At 42.0% G+C, this 17,460-nt stretch overlaps 1 protein-coding gene across 1 annotated transcript in view; it reads right to left on the reverse strand.

The window, feature by feature from the left end:
• Positions 1–17,460, reverse strand: part of sh3pxd2aa (SH3 and PX domains 2Aa) — a 126,310-nt gene that overhangs the window by 11,555 nt on the left and 97,295 nt on the right. The window contains 1 exon segment of the mRNA XM_020594229.1: positions 12,007–12,120. Coding sequence (XP_020449885.1) covers positions 12,007–12,120 — 114 coding nt within the window.

The following is a 17,460-nucleotide window of genomic DNA, read 5'->3' on the forward strand; positions in this document are numbered from 1 at the left end:
AAGGTCAGGAGATCTGGGGCAAGAGAAGGGAATAGGCAAGGAGACAAAAACTGGCCGATAGATCAGAACATCGGTAGAAGAGATGATCAGCGGACAGCACAATGACTCATTTACATGGTTGACGAATAGGTATGGCATGCAGAGGAGAAAAATCAATCATCAATATAGGTAATTACTCAGTATAAAAATGTGCCAGAGGAAACTGTCATAGGAGAGGCTCTAAATATGTACAGAATAAGCAAGACCTGAGTTAGACAGGACAGAATGTGACCTTAGATGCCTGGAGGCACTAAGGCTGCCAAAGGAAATGTGAGGGGCAGGGATGATAGCTCAGAGGTAAACATGCATGTGCTTATTCATCTGAATACATGCTTTCAATAGGCAGGATATGTCCAGATGGCAAGAATTCACATTCCTCTCCTGCCTGTCATTTCAGAGCAGCTGAGGTCAATAATGTGGAGCGGAGTGGAATGTCTGGCTCTGAACCTGGGCTCTCAATGCATGTTGTGTTTAGAAGTGTGTATGTGAGTGAATACTTGCAGATGGATAGGGCATAACAAAAAGGGTGGCTTACAGTGGAATCTGGAACATCTACATACATGTGTCTATCCTTTTGTGTGTGTGTGTGTGTGTGTTGTAGATTATGATGCTGTTGCTTTTACTTCTCTGAGGGACTAGAATTAAAAAAAGATCAATTACATATGTGTGTGAGTCTGTCATTGTCTGTAAACCTGCCCCAGTGTCCATCTCAGCATGTGTATTTTGGCAGTGATGTCACACTGCAGGGGCAGAGCAGTGGCTTGAGTGGGCGGTCAGTGGGATTCCACAAATCAGATTAGGGACCTGCTGTAAGTGATAGCGCTCTGTGAAAGCACAAACTGCTGTCAGCAGGGCAGAGGGACAACGGCCCGTATTAAACTTTGTGAGATGCCAAGTACACAATGGGCACAATGAGGTTATGTTGCCGTCAGTAGTCAATCGACACCCCTCTAGAGAGGTCAAGGCACCCTAACTTGGCTTTGTGTTACAGCAACAAGGGATGAAGTTCAGTAATTTAATATGAGCCCTGAGCATGCCTTCATTTTATTGTCTGGATCTTGGGATGACGTCCTCGTCTCCTTTATGAAGCGTCACATAAAAGGCAAAGACATCTGTGTCAGCAAACGAGTATGTGGCTGCTTTGTTCCATTAGCAAATTACATCCTCTGAGAACATAAATCCTATGTGAACAGTCCTTGTTTTTGTTCTTCGCCAGCGCTACAAAATCACATTGTATCTCAAATGTCTATGCAGAACTGTAAAACCTCAGTCAGCTGCTTCTTATCGCTATCTCAGCAATGCATTATCAGGCATGGACAGTGGTGCCTCCATTCACAGAGCAAAAAGGAGGAATGACAAAAGAGTGTGGAGGATAAGGATAGGAGAAACAAGAAAATGTTTGCTTCAGTCAGATGAGAGCTGTAAATCATTTTATTGTCTTAACAGTGCTAGAACGTTCAAGATAAAATCAGAGCAGTTTTCTACACTTTCTTGTGATGGCTGTTAAAACTTTCTGGCAATCATGCTATTCCCAACAGCAAAACCAAGCCATATTCATTATCTATACCATTTATCCTGTAGAGGGTCACAGGGGTTGGAGCCAGTCTCAGCAGACAGCGAGCAAGAGGCGAGGTACACCCTGGACAAGTCGCCAGTCTATCACAGGGCTGACATGTTAGGCTACATGCTGAAGTGACTCCTCCAGTTTTTTCCCCTCCAAGTGACTCAGATCTGACCTTTTCATGCATGTGTGAAGAAGCCAAATCTGATTTATTCAGATTAGATCTGGGTCACTTGCATATATGAAACCTAGATCTGATTCATATCCGATTTGTGACCATGTGACCTGTGTCAGAACAGTCAGACTGGGATTCATGTGGGTCTCATTCCTCTACACATGCTTATATTGTCTGTCATCATCATTCACTCTGCCCCTCACAGACCAATAAAAATAAACAGAGAAGAGCAGCAATACAGCAGGGGTCAGTGGAGAGAGGAGCACGTCTCACATTTGTTGGACATTTATGGAGAAGCTTCTGATCAGGCCAAGGCAGAGAGGGAACATGTTGTAACTGAGCAGCTTCAGGAAATTATGTGATTTGACTGTCGCACAAATGACATTAGCATTGTTATTCTTGCACGCATGTAGCTCACATTCAGCTGAATGTGTGCACACGTCACAGCTTAAGAGCTCACCAGTGTTCAGAAAGGAGCTGTTCACAAATATGAATGTGAACTCTGAACCTTCTTACTGTGGAGCAACAGATGATCACACCACTGTGCCACCTCAAACCAAAGCCCTACCTACATATACTATATGTAGTGGTATCTGAGCCACAACTGACTGAAGCACAGTTGGACCAAGTTAAGGCAAAGGCAGGTCACATACAGCTGTTGGGTAGCAGACCGACACAGAGTAATACAGTCACAGCATGAAGAGTGGTGGAGAAGGAAAAACTTGGAAAATTCAGCAAAATTAAGTTTGACATGACTCCAGTCAGCAGCAGGGAGACTATTTTTCATGGTGGAACAAAAGCTACTGGTCCAGAAGCTGTTAGCTTGAACACAGTCATGGATGCCATGTGAAACTCCTCTGTCCTCAGTTTCTCTCAGGCCCTCTGTGACTTTACATGTGGCTTTATCAATGTGATTCCTTTACCCAATAAATCACAAAAAGAAAGAACTCCAGCATAAAGTTGTCAAGCTAACCAAGCTTCATCTTTTGCACCGTCTGATATCCAACAAATCTGGATAGCAAGCAATGTATTTCATATCCAATACAGCTGTCTCTGATTTCAGATCACATGCCTTTCAAGTGCTGAAACTGGTAACTGCATCAAACTGTGCATGTGCATATTAGCAATGTCATGCTAAAGAACATAGTGATTAACTGTAATCTTGCAATTTCGCCATGCTCTGTGAATGTTTGAAAGGTAGGCATGTTTGCACTGACATTCAGTACTGCAGATGTGTGAAAGAAATGATGAGAAAAGACACCTTTTACATGGCAGCACAGTGGCATTAACATGTTAATGGACCGCAGGGAAAAAGAAGCCCCATGCTCCTCTCACTCTCTGTGTAATTTGTACAGCTTCTCTGTGCTGGGATGCTACCTGCGTGTGGTATTCAACATATGATCATGAAGCATTACCAGTGTTAAATTATAGGTAGTCTGTGCGATGTGCGATCAGCCATAGTGTTCTGGTAGGGCACACTCAACAGCTATTGTACACAGGGTTGAGATGGTATAAGTCTGACATGAAGATCTTGCCATACACCTTTGGACAGCCCACACTTTGTTGTACATATGAAAAATGACAGAAATAGTTGTGCAATGAAATAAAAAAAAAAGAGAGCTTGAGAGAGTTCTACCCTGCCTTGCTTGCTCATTTCACACACCTAGCCAGGCACTGTCTGATTGTTGAATTCGGAAAATTTTAAAACCAGTGAGATGCAGCTGCCCTGATTCAAAGTCAGGGGGGTTCGGACACTGTTCAGTGATTTTACAGCTACACAAAGCATACATTTTGATGCATATTTCCAAACAAATTTTGTTATCAAATTAGCATGAACCATAAGCCTGGAACTATATCCCCCATATTCTCTGTTGCCTACTTTGCCCAGTTGGTAATCCAGCATTGCATGGCAATGTCTGACTGAAGTTACACTGGTAAAGAATATTTTGAAGAATGTCCAAGTTTATACAAATATGGAGTTTTTCACAATGGACAAACTCAAAAGGTATTCAGATTTAAATAGAGAAAACCAAAAACATGACCTGCAGTAGTGCCTCTACTCTGAGAAAGTCAGTCTAGATGTTACAAAGTGTAAATGCTGGACCATGGTCTTCAAAGTACTTTATGCCCTCACTCAGTTGTGGCGACAGTATGCTGGGTGATTCATCCACAGGCTATAGAGGCTGAGGTCTGTGTGATTAAAACCAGGCCACAGATTGAGCTGTGACTCCACATTCACACTTTCCTGTCTCCTTTAGGCCAAGCCTTACGGTTCTAGGAGACATATCCAGTTAGATAACGTTTCAGCAGACCTGGCTAACACTGTCCCTGACCTTCCTTAATATTTTGATTCCAGTCCATCAAGATGTAGACTGTAAATGGCAATCCAATTTCAACTTGTGAGTAAAAGGTTGCCAGTTTGAATTCCTAAATCAGGAATGAGTAATGTTCCCATCTCTCAACATCTACCACTCCTGTGCCCCACAAAACCAAACCGAGTTAACAGTATTGCATCAGTATATGGCCATATGTATAACTGAATCAACTGCCCTGGATTATGGACTATATACAAATATATCCTGTATGTTTGTGTGCGCGTTTATAGAAGAAACAGAGGCCTAAGTCATTTTCATCTCCATGTATTTCTCTCCTCTACAGGACAAATCACTGTGCGCTCTCTGCAGAGGAGCAGGCTTTTTCAGATACAACACAGTATGCACTGCGCTCACTGTGGGGGTTAGGCACACAAACGCTGGGTGCCAGTTGCTGGGTAACCAAAAAGCTTTCCAGGAGGTGGTTAGCAGATATTAACAAGTTTTTAAGCAGCAGACTTGGATGCACGATGTATCTGTCTACATGTCAGTGAAAAGCTCTGACTTTAGTTCTACTGATGAGGAGGAGGAGACAAGCTGCAGCAAAGAAGAAGAGGGTTGTGCGTCCACCAAAATCAGCTTCTGCTCAATTTTCTTTGTAGTCTGTCAGGTCCTCTGCAATTAGTTGTGCCACAGAGTGCTGCACCCAAGTTAAACTGTTTTTAACTTCAGCGCAGCGTGCAGGAATGGCATACGCAACCTTGCGCTATGCTCAATTCGGCGCAGCGCAGATACATTCTTGTGCCGCGCAACACATAGAAATGAACGGGTTTGATAGCGGAACATAGCACCCACCACCCACCGCATACACTATCTGAAAACAGCTGAAGAGCATAACATTCAACCTGAGTTTGCCCTGTGTTTCATCTCCTCTGATTAATCACTAATCTGTGCCACGTTGCCTGCTGGTCTGGGAGAAGGTAGTCCAGCCAGGTTATATTATGATAATGAGAAAAAAAGGAAAAAAAGGAGTTTTTAGTGGTTTTACAGAGGTTGGACAAGTCCAGAAATAGCTTCCATAAACAAAGTGTAACTACAAGGCAACTGTTAGAAGCCCTGACTACTTCTGGAGCCAGACAGGAACCTTACTGACAGTCTGAGAAAGGTTTGGATTAGAAAGTGCCGACTCACTCCCAAGAGAAGTGTTTTTTCAGATGTAGACTTGTGTCTCCCTTTCAGCATTAAAGCAATAATTATTTGACATAATGCCAGGTGACATGCCAGATGCAAATATTAAAGGCGTTTCATGTTTTTTTTTTTTTATTAAGAGCATTTAAAACCCAAGGGAGCTTGCTTTAATTATGCAGCAACACTGTTATACAATCATTTACTGTACGCTTCCCTCAGTGCTCAGCTGTCATCAAAGTTACTGCATTTGTGCTGTGGAAGCTGAATAGCCTTAATTATCCAGATCTGTTTAACGCAGTCCAATTACTTGGTTGCTCAGTCTGAACTGAAGAGTGTCCAAGTCTATTGGAGTGAATTCTAAGGTTTTGATGTCAGAGCTTGCTCGTGGACACCCAATATGCGGCTCCCAGAAGATCCTCGAGATCAGTTGTTGTTGGCCGAGTAGTGAGGATGTAAATGAGGTTGTTTACCATGTGGTCACAGGATAGTGGGGCCACAAAAGGGGATCAGCAGTGGTACGGTATATTGGGTTTTATCCCTTTACATAATGGACAAAATCAATTTCCAGTAAATGTTTTTGCACTACTTCTGCAAATTAAAGTGTATGTGCTTGTAAGTGTATGGATGCATCTGTGCTGTGTATACATTCCAACAGTTATGCTCTGTATATGTACTGTTCATGTGTGGTCTACAGTGTGTGTTCATATACATGAGCTTATTATTTATTCTATGTGGAGAGGGCACCTGATTCAGTGTCTCATTTCATGTGGGTGCATGTGTAGGTTTGTACTGATTTACGCACATACAGGTTCATTCAAATTTGTTGTGTGCACATTAGCCCTAATATATTTCATGTGTGTACACGTGTGCCTACTGTCTCCATGTTCACCTCTGCTCTGCTGGCGGTTGACTATACCCCCGAGGGTCCAGCGGCGGTCCAGTCTCTTCAGATGCGCCTTTCGTCTCTTAGTAACTGATGAGCATAAGGAGCAAAGTAAAAGAAACCAACATGGAATTAGTGTAAGAATAAATTAGCAAAGTGAAAAAAGGCATAAAAAGCTGTTGTTAGTAGCACAGAAAAGTCTTCCACTGGCAAGGTCAAAAAAACAGCAGGTTGAACACAAGTAGATGATTTTTTGCAATGCTGTACTATTTTGTGTATGTTCATTAAACAAGACGAATCATTTTTTAACAATTGACCAGGGACAACAGACTGCACCTTGAGCCACCAGTTTAACAGGTAAACCTGCACAGCACTGCAAGAAACCTTACCTGTATAGCTCAGGTTTAGAACATTTGACAGTGTCAGAAAGCTGTTAATTCAACCTACATTTCACATACCCAACCTCTCCGCCCTCACATGAACGTGAAACAAAAACAAAGTCACTGCTGCCTTCTAGCTGACATTTTCAGTGAGCAGGTTTTTCCATATTTCTCTCCCCACACATCTCCAGAGTCAGCTAGCAGGTATCTTGGTCCAGTGTTAGGTTTTGCTCTGACAGGAAGGTAGACAGCTACAGCAGGACTGTCTAATTATATTTAGTGGAAATGTATTTTAAAAAAAAAACTGTAAAATCATGAATAAATTAGAAAATGAAACATTACTAGGTTTGTTTTGGTTTCTTGACTCCAAAGCACAAATTGATGAATACCTTGGAGCACTCAAGTAATCATTTTAAGGAACAATTTATAAATGTATATACACTGTACACCTGCATCTTATTAAGTATTTTCCATCTATTGAGTCCAAAAAAACTAATAAAATTTAAATAAATCTGCCTTTACAGTAAAAATATTTCAACCTATTTTTAATAAAAATCAACTTGTTTCAAGACTTTTAGTATCTAGAAACAAAATTGGTTAGTTCAAAGCCTGTGGGATAAAACAGCAGTGATAACATGAGTCATCTTCTTATTTTAGTGCATCATCTGAGGCCACATGAAGAGCAAACACATTAATAGGGGAAGGGTTGATGGAAACATCACTGTCTGTGGTAATCTAATTCCATCTGCTGCTCACTTTCTCCATCTCCTCTCTTGTATCTTTCCATCTTTACTCCTACTTGACATCCGCCCTCTCCTTTTGTGTGCTTCTGCTACTTGTCATTTCCACTCCCATTTGATTCCTTCCTGCCTTCCCTCCATCCCACTGAGCATCACTCCTGTTGACCTCCTAATTGAAATATCAGCTAGGGGAAGGCACAAAGGAAAATGTTATTTCGAGGTAATTTCAGCAGGGCCAGACTACACCTGTCGGGTTCCTCTCCAGTGAGTTGGGCTGTCAGTGGAATTAGGTTACAGACCACGCAGAGATAATGAGATGTAAGAGACGACAGAAAGCAGGAAGGGGGAGATCAGAAATAAGAAGTGACGATGTGTGCAAATACAAAGACACCAGGCCTAATAGGAAAATAGGGACCATAGACAGAGGACGGAAAGAGTGTGTGTGTACTTGTGTGAAGTTGTGGGTTCCGGCACTTCTCGGATAAATTCACTTGAGTGCACTGGTTAGGAAGATAGTGAAAAACCCAAATGTGATGAGAGGATCTCTATTAACATACATAGCTGCCAGACCAAGCCAAGCTTAAAGGATCTTTCCTTTGACTGCTTGTGTTTCTTGCCTCATTAGACATCTTGGTAGCAATGCTGGTATGTTCCAAGATCTCAGCAATTATATCTGATGTAGCTTTGCACTGGTGTAACACTGTCAGACTCACACTGGACAACTGAAACATCAGATAAAAACTGATGCAGCAGAACCATAACTTTTTTACCCATGCATTCTTCCTCTCAAAACCTGGCACTTACATTACCCACAGTGCAACTCTACCGCTGACATTTTGGTTTGAGATTTCATGTGGGTTATGCTAGTAGCGGCTAATGCAGCTTGGAGCCGCCAAGCCTCAAGCTAGGATAAAAAACAGGCTACAGAGATCTGGTCAGCTTGGTTATTTTGAGCTTCACTATAAATTGTTTGCATTTTTAAATGTAGCCTTCAGCCCCCACCAACACTGACTCTGTCACTTGAGTGACTCAGTCTCAGATTTCACACAGTTCACTCTGGAGCCACAAAAGGCTTTATACAGCTTTTTTAAAAATATGCAGTAGTGTTCACCTGTAAACACAGGCTGATGTGTAAAATCGGTGGAGTTCCCCTTTAAGGGCAAGTGCTGTTTATGCTAAGTAGATGTAAATTTTAAAATTCACATTTTAAAATTGCATCAAAAATACACACGTACCATTATTCACATTTATGACAGTTTAAGCTTAAATTTTCAAAAACATTTCCTCAACCAAAGGGTAGTATTATGGCAGTGCAGTTAGAGTATGTCTGGGAGATGTCCCTGTGTCTAGTATGGCAGAGAGAAGGGCTGTACCCAACTAAGGATTTTTGTTAGCTTCCGAGTCCTGTTCAGATGGATGCATGTCACAGAAACAGTCAATAAATGGCTGAGCATTGCACCTTAACAGAGATGGGTAAACAAACTGGACTCACATAACATTAGGCAACACCAGCCACATCGTTGCAACCGTTAAAGTCTTTTCTCTTGTAAAAGTAGACAACGTTGTTTGAAAACACTTCTAATAAAGTACAAATCTCATCTTTATGTGGTTGTCCTGGTAGGTTTTGTTGTCCTTTTCTCCTCATTCTGCAATTTTCTAAATAGATCGGACCTTAAATAGCTCATGTCATGCTTTTCCTTGTTTTCTGATTTATCTACAATGTTACAACTGTGAATTATCATCTTAAACGTAACTGAAAACTCAAAAAACGAGGTGTACCTTTGTTGTACTTCTATGCAGAAGCAACTCGGTTTATACACATCTTGCAAACTCTTGCTCGCAAGACTTTTTTCTAACAAAATTAAGTCTTATGTGATAGTTTAAGGATTTCCTTGAATGGGCATAATCTCTAGGCAGTTTTGCGTTAATGTGAGCGTGCCTGACATCCACCAATGCCATATTAAAAGTGTGATTTATGACTGCACTCAGTTTTGTGGATATATTTTCCCTCCTGTGACCAGAGGATGTGGAGGAAAATACAGGGCCTGAGGTTACTGCATGTCCGGGAGTGTTCACGTACAGGGACTCGCTGTTCTAACCCAGTGAAATTTCCTTCATAATCAGCTCATCAAGGCTGGATTCCCCCCAAAGCAGAGTACCTGTTTGTTTTGACTGCTTGAGGCCAGTGTGTCTGCCGCATGTGATGTGTTTCTGGTTAACAAGCAGATTAATAATCGATGATGTTATTGTCAGTGCTGTGCTACCAGTTGGGATTAATTTCACTACTTTGGGACTGTATGTGGCCATGTAGGGGAAGACGCAGTGACCACCAGTTGGCTTTATCGACCTTGGAGTTTCCACTACTCTATGGGACGTAACTGTAAATCTAAAAAAACCCCACATATGTTGCCTGACAGTTAATGTGTTGTCAATTGTCTGTAGAGAGAATTGTTGTATGGCTGGAGAAGTTACTATGTCTGCATTATGGTAAGGTAAGGTAAGGTAAGGTAGGACTTTATTGATCCCACAATGGGGAATTTTGTGTGTGACAGCAGCAATAGAGAGCAAGTAACAACAAACACCACACACATAGACACAAATTTCAAGTACCTAAAAATCAGACAAAATATAGTATTTGAGATACAATCAGGAACAAGATAATCCTCCCACAATTAATCCTTGAGAAACAAATCAAAAATACCTAAGAACAAGAGGAAATATGGTATTTGAGAGGAATCAAGAAATCAAGGACAAGAATATTACTCCCGTTAATTAATCCCACAATGGGGAAAATACCTGTATTACCGCCATAAGGATCTCTGAAGAAATACTCAAAAATACCTAAAAACAAGACAATATAATGTACTTGAGAAAAATCAGGAACAGGATATTACATATGTGCATATTAACCATGCATTTCTACCCCCAGGATTTGAGTATTGCACATCAGTAGATTATTACATAGTCCCTCATAATTTCACCTATCTTATCACTGCAGTGATGTGTTGTACAGTCTGATAGCTGTGGGGAGGAATGACCTATGGTAACGTTCCTTCTTACACTGGGGATGTAACGGTCTCGTGCTAAAAGAACTGTTCAGAGCCACCACTGTGTTGTGCAGGGGATGGGAGGGGTTATGCATGATGGGTTTTAGTTTCGCCAGCATCCTTCTGCCACCACCTCCTCGATGGAATCCAGGGGCAGCCCAGGACAGAATCAGCTCTCTTAACCAGCCTGTTAAGTCTCTTTCTGTCCCTGTCCGTACTTCCTCCTGCCCAACTCACAACAGCGTAAAAAACTGTAGATGCCACCACAGAATCATAAAATGTCTGAAGGAGTGCCCCGTGCACACCAAAGGATCTCAGTCTCTTCATCTGTGTTGTTGCTCCAATCCAGTTTATTGTTGAGGTGGACACCCAGGTATTTAAAGGTGTCCACAACCTCAATATCTGAGCCCTGCAAGCTCACCGGCATGAGTGGTGGTGATTTCCGCCAGGGGTCAATCCCCATCTCTTTTGTCTTGCTGGTGTTCAGGATCAGGTGATTTTTCTGACACCAGTCCACAAAGTCAGTAACAATACCCCTGTATTCCCCCTTATTCTAGGAACCGGGACAACACAGGATGTCTTCCACAGAACCGCGACTCTCTCCAGGCTAAGACTCAGATTAAACATGTATAGGACCACTTCACTGAGCTGGTCTGCACACTCCCTGAGGACCCTGGGGCTGATGTGGTCAGGGCCTGTGGCCTTCCTGGCCTTAATGCTTCTTAACTCCCTCCTAACCTGGTCCACCGTGAGGCAGAGGGGGCAGGTGGTGGTGACTGGTCAGGAGCTGTGGGCTGTTGAGAACCCTCTGTAACAGTGGGAGGAGGGGCAAGGTATAGCTGAGTTGTAAGTGATTTCACCGGCACTGCCATCATCTATTAATTGTGTGAATGTGAAAAAAAATCCAAACAGTGAATGAGAAGATTAAATAACTGTCACACTGTCGTCATTGTAGCAGAGTGTGTCGTGTGTGTGTGTGTGTGTGTGTGCACAGCTTGTTGAATGACTAGCACGCCTTAATGAGAAACAGAAAATGTTTCCTGGATAATCCAGTGGCACTCTGCAGCATAATAAACTATTGCACCATCTTTTTTTCATTACCACAAAGTACTGCAAATAAAATCGGTGCATGTGTCCACAGAAGAGATTTGCAGGCATTTTTAAGCATGCATGTGTGCATTGTTGTGTGTTTGCACTTTATTTATCTCTATTGGATTCTTTTGGTTGAAAGAAGAAAAGGCTTATGACACAGTGATGAAATGCTCCATCCCAGCAGTCAGACTAAACTTTGGGGAGGAAAGGGTCAGAACAAAACAAGGCTCCTGCAAGAGTTGCAGCCTCCCGGTGGAGTTGAAAAGAATTTTTTGTGGTGCCAAACTATTGCAAACCCTTTGGCTGTGGTGTGGTACCATTTCACCATGGTACAGCAACTGTGGCCTTCAAGGCTCCTAATGTATGACTGGAAGAGTGTTGGTGTACAGTATGTGTGCACTTCTGTTTGCTATGTTTAGATTGAGATGTGAGCACAGAAAAAAAACACCCTTCAAAACCCACTACTGTGAAATCATGGCTTGGTTTACTCGAACATTTCTCAAATAAGCAGATAGTCAGAATGACATTTATGTCTTTCTCTGTTTTATGAATTTAATAATGTTGTGTTTGTGTGTGTGTCTGTGCTAACCTTCTCCAGTCCTGGAAGTGCCCAAATCCAGATCATCTCTGGTTCCACTCTGGGAGTCCAGGTATGTGGCCGGCACCCAGCCCTGCTCCTCTGCTGTGCTGACAAACCACCAACCTAGAGAGAGAGAGAGAAAGACAGATAGAGAAGAGAGACAGAAAGATGGGAAAAGACATAGAGACGATCATATTACTACTGCTACTAATCATCAAAGCCTGAAGGATGGCAGTGAGCATTGTTCTTAAATGGTAATTTATACCAAACATTCAAAAAGCCACATCATTGTTGCTCATCTGTCAGCTGTAGTGGAATGTACTGTGACTGAGAATGAGCCAGCATGAGCACTGTGGCATATCCAGCCTGTACTGTATAACACTGTACACCTAATATGTTGGGCTTGTCTGTCTCAGCATGACAGTTACAGTAGATCTGAGGCAGACTCGTGGCAGCTGGAAGTTTCACCTACAGTACTTGGAAAGGTCTCATCATTACTAAACCAGACTCGGAAAGAAAAGAGACACTGGAGAGGGGAAATGTCGGAGCTCGATCGCCAGTGGTTTCACAAGACTTTTGGAGACTCATCTGATCATTTATGAAATGTGATGTTCTCTCAGTGATTACAGTACTATATATGTTCAGCTGCTCCTTGGGCAGACCTCTCTCTAATATTCTCAAGTTAAGTGGCTTCAAGCGGGACAAATCAGTGCTAGCAGCACTGTGAGGCTGTACTACTAAGACTAACACCAGCATGGCTATAGACTAGGAGGAATATGCTGATGTTTACCATGCTAACGATCTTAGCTTGGTGTGTTAGCAAGTTAACATTTAAATAGCCCTTAAGTATAGTTGGCTGATAGAAATGCCATTGTGTGGAGATAGTTCATAAGTGTCAACCTGCTGGTGGCTTTGGAGAAATGACAAGTTATCACTTTGCAAAACAAATAAAGAACTCCCTGAAAACCTGATGAGTTGTCCTCATTTTCACATACATCCATTGTTTCTTTCCTCCAGATCTGACTAATCGTGTGTCTTTAGGGAGCCTAAAGGAGAAAAAAGGCTCTCCTCTCAGGAATCTAAAGTCACAGTGTTGCATTAGAATGTAGCCTGACTTGTTTCATCCATACCCCGACCAAAGTTGTAGAGAGGAGATAATGCTTTCAATGTAGTTGGCTAATGAGAACTTTGTGGTCACATGTATGGTGTTCTGTTCCACTATTCACTGGGCTGACTTGACACAATTACTAAAACATGTCACTATGGCAGCAATTGAAACCAAAAGAAGGAGTAGGGGAGTGTAGCGAATGTGCATCAATCACATTTTGACAGCAGGCATGTCATTCGTAAGCAAAATGTGTGAGCATGTGGGTTTGTGTGCACAATTCAAAGACCCGTCGAGTATTGCCTTCATAATATCTGGGTTCATATCAGTGGCGCTGAAAAAGCCAAACATGTCACTTGTCTTGAAATGGTGAGATGTGGCTTCATTAGTGCAGTTGCTACAGCTTCTGGCTAGAACCCAGTAAATGACACATTCTTCCATTATATACAGTATAAGCTGGCATGGCAGCTGGCTCTGTGAGTAAGAGTATGTATCACAGCATTTTACTGTTTAGTTTGGAAAGTTGATAGACATTTTTCCATTTACAGCAACACTGTGAGAGAATGGTACCGCAGCTCCACTGTTATTGGTGGTTAAGTACCTTGTTTGTGAGCACTTCTAATGGTAGTTGCTGTGGGATATATACGTTTGCTAGATGTACAACAAGCTTCACCTCTGTCCTAAGGATTTAGATTGGCAATCTTCTGGTCTGAAGTGCTCAGACTGTTATTAATACAGAAGAAGTGGTGGTATAAAGAAGATGGATAGAGACAGAAAAATAGAGTGAAAATGGCAGCAGACCCATTGTTTCTTTTTCAAATGAGTCCAACTGTTAGGTCACCACTGATCTGATGTATTTACAGCCATATGGCTCTGCTGTCTAATGTGGTCAGAGAAGCCTGGGTGATTCAGCCCATCATGCCTTTTTTATTACGCAGAAAAACACCAATTACATTAACGCATATTATGAATGATGTGGAAAATATGCCTAACATAGAGCAGTATCATGGGGAAAATAACAGTAATGATAACAACAGGCAGGTGTGTTTCTACTGTATAAAACAGCCAAAGTGTAAACAATTATATAGCATAGCCCCTGATAAACTGGCATTTGATTGGAAGAATCTACTTTGTTTCCATATAATGGAACAGTCCTGGTACAAATCCGTTCTCAAAGTTATGTGTACAAACTATGTCAACAACTGTTTGCTAAGTAAAAAGTTACATACGTGCATTTATGAATAAAGAATTCATTAACATATTTCGATTTTTTTCGGTTTTAGTGCTGGTAGTAATTATTGTGATTAAGCTTATTAACTGTCCCCTTACTGTTTAACTGTTTAATGAGAAATCTGTAATTCTCTTGAGGTCCATGTACTGCACTCACTATTTCCAGACCTTTCAGCTGCTTCTTGTTGGCTTTCTCAGCAGAGTTTTCTTAGCTGTGCTGCAAACATGCAACTAACCAAACTCCATCCCTGAAGAAGACATGAGCAAACTATCTGCTGAGACCATGAGATGTGGTTAAAAGCTGGGTACATTGTACCTTAACAGTGAAACTGCAAAACATTGAATGTTCCTCCAGGAAATGTCATGCTGAGCTCAATATACTAATAACTACACTAGTAGGCATTAAAATAACACTGGGTGGACACTGAAGAGATCATGTAGAGGTGCCTGCCCAGGCATTTGCATGTGGCCTCATACCTCCTTACACCCATATAAGCACAGTGAAGCCAGAGCCACCCTGACTCTGACAGCTTATGTGAACCATAAAACACCTTCTTCCAGCACACACACACACACACACACACACACATAATCATAGTGAAATACTGTTTCCCATGAGTTTCTCCACAGTGGGACATATCTTGAACTCAACATAGAAGTTGATTCAACTTGAAGGCCTACAGACCCATGGGGGTCATGCACAGTAGCTGCAGTGTCAATCCTTCAGCCTGAGCTTAACACAGTTACACTACCTCTCTGTGAATGTTCTGTGTTCACCTGCCAACTGCAGAGACATTCCAGTGCAGTCTGGCTTCAGGAGAGGTCAGTGGTGTTCATTTATAACCCATCAGGATCAATTTAGGATTTGAGGGCATTTACTGGTCAAGGTAGTGGTTTCATATGAACTTGTATTTGACACTGTAACAGTTATACTATGTAAGTATATTCTTACACCCTAGCTCGTGATTTAAGAAGCAGCACTTGCTACAGTTTTAAGACTCAACCCTCAGCATCCAGATGACTTTTATTCAGGGTGGTAAAAGAGAAGTAGGCTGATACCAGACAGTGGCTTCAAACAGTGAATTAACAGTAAACTGAACAGAAAAACAGTTTTGCATGTAAACTCTCAAGCAGCCTTTCATGCTTCTGATTTCTCTTTGAGTGGACAGTTGGTGCTTTCATTCCTTAAGGTTTTAATTTATTTTTTGTTTTGCTGCAGTATAAAAGGTCCGTCTAGCAGTTAGAACAGCTTAGTCCACATGAAACACATTTGGGCTTTCACAAGTTGATTCACTGCATCTACTCCAAAAACTAAAGATGAATTAGAGCCACCTTTAACAAAAGAGAGCATGAGTTCTACACAACTGCAGGAGCTCTTCCTGCCTTTAGCCCACGTGGCAACCAGTGAAAACACAGAATAATAAATCTGCTGTGATGATTGAAGCTTGAGGTGGCTCTCTGCCATCAACAGCGGCAAGTGTGAGCTCCCCAGCTGTTACATATTTCATCTTACCTTCAGTAGCTATATCTGATGAGCATTAGTATGTTTGTATAGACAGAGAAAAAAGGATCCCAACAATAATGCTTATACTTTACAACGTGACGCAATGCAAGATGAAAAGATAAGAATAGTATTGAAGACATGACAGCAGAGGATGTGATTTAAAAGGTCTAATAGTTTGGAGACAGGACTGATCCACCATGCATAAACTTTAAATCAGAAATGATGTGCATTCATCTGTCCATGCTGGTTAAAGTCACAGCTGCAGCACTGTCCAGAGTGAAGACACTGTAGAAAATCTGAATTGATGCCAGAATGATGAGGGCCGCAGAAGTCCAAATGCGGGGATTTAAACTATAAATTCTCCAGACAACTAAAAAATTGGTTCAGTTCTTAAAGTTCTACTTAACTGAAGAAAGACAGACTGCACAACTGTCTTCAGCTGCACAGCTGATTAAAGCCGACATGAAAATGAAAAGTTATTCCCGACTTTTCAAGTGTTTTTGGATAAAAGAAACCTACATGTGTGAAGAAAAATGAACAAAATCACATGACAAGAACCACCCTGGCAGACATGTTTTGGTTTTCTGTCTTCTCCGCACATGCACACCAAAACAAAACACCTCAAAGGCCAGAAGCAGGCAAGCAGCCTCTCTGTCTTGCGCACACACACACCGAGATTGAGGCTCCACTGTGTGCAAGGTAAGATTTTGAAAGGACCCAGTCCTGCCATAAATCTAGCTCTGGAGAAAGTGGGCACAGTAAAATCAGATAAATGAGGACCAGAAGTACTGCCACCCCTACCTCAAATATACACATAACACTCTAATCTTGGACAAGGCAGAACAGACTGGAGACAAAGGGTAAGAAAAACTAAAAGGAGATGCTAATGTGAGTATAATAGACTGATCGAGAAGCACTCACTCTCTCACTGTTACAGCCAGCTGGCAGCATGGCAGACCTGGGCCTTGAGAGAAGTGGGCTGACCCTCATGTGTAAGAAGTCTGTAAATAAATTACAGTTTTCACAAAAAAGCTGTCCTGTAGGAGGAGATCTGGGCCAAAGACTAGCAGCCAGATGAAAAAAAAACATTACTCAGAGTCAATTAAAGCAAAGCATAACTTGGCTCATCAACTGCATAGAATGATACACAAACTAACCATGGAAATTCAGCAAGGGCGTGGGGAGCCCAAAAGGGCAAATGTTCTCACTTGCAAAGAGAATGACACAACAGGAACCTATTTGCTTTACATTACAGGATGCTGTACATTATTATTGTCTTATTAGTGGCAAGGCCTATGGCCAGGCTATGTTTCAACTAAGATAGCTTGTATAACATGGCATCTGATTTTACAGATCTGTTAGGGTGCGCTCAAACACAGAGTGAGCAAGCAGATAAAAAGCGGACCCAGGTGGCTGGCTTCGGTGCAAGCAGTGAGGTTTATTTACAGTGAAGGTAGTGACATATATACAGGAGGAGTAATGAGGTAGATGACCGGGTGTCGATCAGCAGCAGCAGAAAAAACAGTCAGTGGTATGGTGGATGATGATGTACCGGGCTGCGGACGCAGAGGTCACTCCTGGGCTGGTCGAGGTGGAGGTGATGATGGCTGTAGACAGAAGAGCA

The sequence above is a fragment of the Monopterus albus genome, unplaced genomic scaffold (genome assembly GCF_001952655.1).
Source record: "Monopterus albus unplaced genomic scaffold, M_albus_1.0 scaffold22.1, whole genome shotgun sequence".
NCBI lineage: Eukaryota > Metazoa > Chordata > Actinopteri > Synbranchiformes > Synbranchidae > Monopterus > Monopterus albus.